At 33.8% G+C, this 5808-nt stretch overlaps 1 protein-coding gene across 5 annotated transcripts in view; it reads left to right on the plus strand.

Annotated features, from left to right (window-relative positions):
* LOC108976794 (3-phosphoinositide-dependent protein kinase 1) overlaps positions 1-5808 on the plus strand; it is a 47709-nt gene that overhangs the window by 10004 nt on the left and 31897 nt on the right. The window contains exon 2 of one of the 5 annotated variants that reach the window (XM_018946129.1): positions 2010-2124. The exons of 3 other annotated variants lie outside the window; for them this stretch is intronic. In XM_018946129.1, the coding sequence (XP_018801674.1) occupies positions 2095-2124 (30 nt within the window). In that variant the 5' untranslated portion in view covers positions 2010-2094. Of the gene's footprint in view, positions 1-1942; positions 2125-5808 lie in introns of those variants that run through there. One more of the 5 variants, XM_018946131.1, reaches the window with a different exon arrangement.

Here is a 5808-nt window from a genome sequence, read left to right on the forward strand (position 1 = left end):
ATTTATCAGATATAAAAAAAAATACTTATGTACGCATAAAGCAACTAATATTGCATATATAGTAAAATCCACCCCTCTTTTCTTTACAACATCCTGACCACACTCTGTAAACGATCCCTGTAGTTTTGGGCATTTACGCAAATCATAAATGCCTACACAGAGCTGTATAATGTTGAAGTACACATTTATATGTCCAAATACATACCTATATACACATGAATGCTTTTTTATATTTATTTGACGCACTTGAAAAATGAAAAGCAGAGAGCAGATAAACTCTAGCCGAATAGCGAATTGTAGTTAAAAATAATAAAAATAACCTCTGCTTATTTGTAAAAAAAAAACACATACACGTACCCTTCTTTAACTCATTCCTCACCATCAGCAACGGATACTACCATAAGAATTTTTGGCTCGTCATGCACAAATACATTGGCATGTCAACTATAAGATATATGCTACACGCTTTTACTATTGCAAATTATATAGACTTCATACTTTTACGCTTTTATACCCTTCATCAGCTATACGCCACTAATCATAATTGCCGCCGTTAGTTTATGGCATTTTTAGTGCCATGTTGCCTTTGTGTTGCGGCTTCTCTTCAGCCAACTCGCTACAACTCGACCGAGTCGCATTGTTTTGGAATTTGTACCCCGTTGCATATACAGCATACATATAAATACGCACGCACGTTTGTATGTATGTCTGTTTGTGGCACTCACGCACCGCGCGTGCAGTGGCTCACCCCTTTTCAGCCTTCTTCGCCACCAACAGCTGCTAGCTAGCTTCACTTCAACTCGTATTATGTACTATATTTATTGTGCGTATGTATAGCTCCCAACCCCGCTCACCCACTCAGCCCCCCTGTTCGGTTATGTCATAACATTCTGCCATTGCGTGCTTTTCATTGCATACATATGTACGCTGTTACGTAGCCGCTGCGTATGTTTGTATTAACGTGTGTCGTCATTCCGCCATAAAGCAGATCATATCATAGGAGGCTCACTTGAAAAAGTACCCATCATTTGGGCATACGCAATGCGTTGTAGTTGTTTCAATAAACCGCGTTTTTTTTATTAGTATTTGTGAGCGCTCTTCTCACGCTTAGCTAATACTTATACATTTTGTTGTTGTTAAGTTACTAGGGGGGTACATACAATGCCCGGACTCTACTGGGGTTGCTTATGCGGATTACGTTGTGAAGTTGTCAATGTTAGCGCTTGTTTTGGTTCGCTTTATGGTGCGTCGTTACTTGGAGGGGGTGGTGGTGGTGTATTGGAGCAACAAATAATTTTTAAACGCTCACAAAGGTTAGCGCCGCCAGAGAGAGTGTGGTGAGAGCGTGTGTGTGTGTGTGTTTGTGAGTCGGTGAGTAGTGGACTAACGAGTGTGCGTACAAATTTTGCCAGCACAACACGGTGACGAGCGCAAAGGTTGTGCTTAATCAAATTCGGCAAGAAATTCATTATTTAATGGCAGCTTGAAATTTCAGCATTTGTTTGCGTTGGCAAATAATAATGCCAGCAACAACTGCTTTGTTGTTTAAGAAAAAATATGAAAATATACAAGTAATTCGTGCATTAAATGTTTTTACTGACTTTTCATAATTTACTGTAGTAACTGTGAAAGTGAAAAAAAATTTTACTCACGAACGGTTTGTGCAAGAAATCAACTACTAGTTACTCGCCTTAAATTCGCAAAGCTGAAACAACGCAGCCATTAATAGTAAACTTTTTTACGCGTTTTAATTGCTCTTGCTCTTATTATAGTGTTAATATTTAAACGGCGCGTATATTTTGTGTGTTTGAAAATAAATGGAGACTCAAATAAAATACATTTGTATTAAAGTAATACACTCGCCGACTTCTCCATGCGCTCATATGCTGACAATTCCGATAGTTCCTTTGCTTTTGCCTTTGCTTTGCTTTATATGTTTTTTTTTGTGCTCATTAAAACAAACGTCTTTGGCTTTCTTCTAATAAAAATTCGTATTTTGCGTGTTGCAGCAATAATCACAAACAGCAAAAAGTGCTTACAACAAATAAAACAACAACTACAACTTATATATAAACGAGTTTATGCATAAAATAGATGGAAAAGCTGCAACAACAGCTGTTTCAGGTAATTTTTTGCTTCGGGAAAAATCCTTGCTCTACACTGCTTGCTTGTCTGGGAAGTGGGTGACGTGCTGTAAGCTGTTGCAGTCTAAAGCGTGCAGCATGCGATTGCAGCGTAAATATTGCGATCATTTCATTGCTAATAAGAAGTGCAATAAACGCAACACATTTCTAAAGTAACAATCAGACAATTTATTAATTAATACGGTATGCGCGACTAGTGTAACACAAAGAAAAATGTGTCAAAATTTCTTAATTTATAGTGCGCTTTGCAACGCAGTTTAACATTGAAATAACAAGCTACTTTCTTATATGCGTCAGTGTGTTATATTGCTTACGTTACTCACGTATCCTTAATTTGTCGCAATTTACGAATATAACAAGTTGAACTTTGGTAAATACGCAAAAATTTGTTTGCGTCTTTTGCACTTTTTGCGCATTGCAGTCGCGCGAAAAAAATCGCTAAAATAAGCTAAGCTATACACTTAAATCAAATGTATCCGGTAGAAATGCAAAAAAAAAGAAAGCACAAAAATATATATATAACTACATCGCATACATACACACCAGCTATTTACAATATTATAAGATAAGCAGGCTAAAGTCAGCCAGCACACAGTGTGCGCATAATGTAAACAGACAGCCGCAGACACACGTACATATGTTTGTAGTCATGTGTATATTTACGCGTCAGTACAAAATTTCAAAGAAAATGCGAAAATTCGCAAAAAAAAAACGTTATAAAATTAGCAATCTTTAWTGCTAAAGTGTGTGTGTGTGTATCTATTTGTTTTAATATGTTGTTTATTTTGTATGTTAATTTTCACAAGAAAAATCTTATATTTTTATATATGTAAGTATTTTTGTCTGTTTTTTATTATCTCGAGTGTATTATTTACTTGTTAACTTGCTTTATCCAGTTTGTTGCTTGCATTGGCTGTACGCTGATATTAATCTATAAATATCTCAAAATTACGCCATATCAAGGCGTACAAAAATGCTGCGCTGATAACCCATACACATGTATGTATGTACGTATTTAAGTCTACGTATCTACAAGTTAATTGGTTTAGCTAATTTCACAATAATAATATACCAAAAGAATGTATTAAAAAGTATTCAACATCATAAATAAAGGTCGTAATCAGTCTACGTATCTGCCGCACGTTCGCTGATTTTAGATTGAAACCAATAACGTGAAAATTAAAATTGTCCTCCCTTCCTTTTAGCGCCATCAATAACAATATCAGATTGCAGACATACATGTACTATGTATGTGCATGTGTATGTATTTGTGCCTGCTCCATTTTGTTGCCAATTGGCCTTTGTTTTGATATTGGGCATTCTGCCTTTATTATTATTTATTTTTCATGAAAAATATTTAATTGCCATCGCGTCGCTACCGTTTCACACTTCGGCAGCGCACACGACAATCATAAAGTAGATGAATTTTAATTTTATTTAAATGTCATTTTAGTCTAGACATTAAAGACAGCATCTTAACAACAACAACAACAACAATCAAATACAATTTTCTGCCAACAAAATATAGTACACGTACAAAAACAAAAAACTGCCTACATGCCTAAATAAAAATAAATATGCTGTTATTAGGGTGGCGCATTTAAGTAAATTTTTTTTTATATAATTTAATTTTAGAGTAAAAAATTTTGTGCTGAATTAAATTATAATTTTAGGGCTTTCTAAAATTTAAGTTAAACGAGTATTTTTTGCATTTATACCAGGAAGTTTTTCTTATATATAAAAATAATAATAATGTATGAAAAAATCGTCGCACCCTAGTCTTTTTTAGTAGCTAGAAAACAAATAATAATTAAATGTTTGCAATCGTTTGTTTGTTGAAGAAATACATAGTCCACGTCATTATTTTTGTTTTTTGTTGGTATTGTAGTCATTCTGTTGTGGGCGTTGAGACTTTCGCTGGCTGTGCGTAGGTGTTGTAGGAAAATTTTTCAAAACTGTTGCACAAACAGCGCCGAAGACAAGTCACAAGAGCGCAACGGAAGATAAATAAAAATAAAATCAAAAATATATTTATTAATTACACATAAATAAACAACTAAAAAAGTAGTATTAGTGAAATTTAAACAAATTAAATAAATTGAGAAAATTTTGATAATTAAAAATAAATAATCTAAAAATCTTAACTCAAAAATTTTAATGTACATATATAATTAATTCTTATAAAGAAAAATGTTTGGAAATATTTACTAGCGTACATCAATTACTCTATATTAAACACTGTACTGCAGCAAGTCGCATTTTTTTTTGCCAATTTTTCATTTACATTTGCACTGATCTGCAATAATTTTCATTCCGCATGTGTTGAAATGTTTACGAAATATGTACATACATTTACTTACAATAAACCAAACACATATGCACATCCTTTACATATAACGCGCCAGCTATTGACGTTATAGTCTGCCACTTCCACTTGTCTGCGGCATTTATGCATTTTTCAAATATTTTCTTGTTAAATATAAATGATTGCTAAAAATAAATCAGCAACTGAAAAGGAAATTGAATAATCGCTTGCTTGTGTGTGCAGATGCTCACAATGGAAAGTGAAATCCGATCACGGATCACTTAGCGAGCAGTGAGTAAGCCAAAGGCAAGGTGTTTAGTAGTGTTTTCGACATTTTTTGCAACTTTGTTTTCTTTAGAATTTTAAAATGTAAGATAAAGGGTTAAAAGAAAAGGTTTGAGAATATTTGAGGATAACTTTTTAATTGTGATATTTTGAAATATTGTATTTTGTTTTCAAAAATATTTTTTATAAAGAATATGCGCTTCATACACAATTAATTACAATCCCATTTCATTAACAGCATTGGCTGATCTACTCTGTTCTGATCATCGATCAATGGCCTGCTATGCACACATATACACATGCATACATAATCTTATAATTGAGTGCAACTTATACAGTTAATCATAGGCTATGAACAAAGCGAGCGGAACAAAGAATGAACTTCGCTTAGCGCTCGAAAGTCATGAGCATGATTGGAGCATGACTAGGCTAATAAATAAGCTGATCATTCATATATACATATGTGCATACAGACATATGATCGTGTTTGTTTTTTGAATGTTGCTTCGATCACAACTCAAAAGTTCATCTTGAGAGCCGTGCCGATCGAGATGAATGAGAGTAAGGCACAATTGAAGGAAAAACACACACATACCTGCTTGGCAGTCAGGCAACAGGAATAAGAGCATATCTATCATACTATCTACATATTGGTATTTCTTTGATGAATATGAGATCGTGATCTTTATATAGGCACATAAACACGTTGTGCTCACCTCTCACCTATATACACACATACATACATATATCAGTATACATATATCCATGCTTGCATTTATGTATTTATATGGTGCGATACACACATATCGCTATATTATTGTACGTATGCATGCTATAGAATGTACGTCTTTATGTATATTGATTGTAATCAATGAAGACTAAGTACCAAATCCAGCTAGTCAACATTCCAATGGAACGCGCTGTACTAAATGTACATATGTATATATAACCTAAGTATATGTGTTAATTTAAGCAGCGCTTAGTTCAGGTGTTTTTGTTTGTTTAAGTAAGCATAAGCTTACATGCGCTAATGTGGCATAAAATAATATACAGTTACTTAATAATTTTTTGTTT

The sequence above is a fragment of the Bactrocera latifrons genome, unplaced genomic scaffold (genome assembly GCF_001853355.1).
Source record: "Bactrocera latifrons isolate USDA-ARS-PBARC rearing strain unplaced genomic scaffold, ASM185335v1 scaffold_8, whole genome shotgun sequence".
Lineage (NCBI taxonomy): Eukaryota > Metazoa > Arthropoda > Insecta > Diptera > Tephritidae > Bactrocera > Bactrocera latifrons.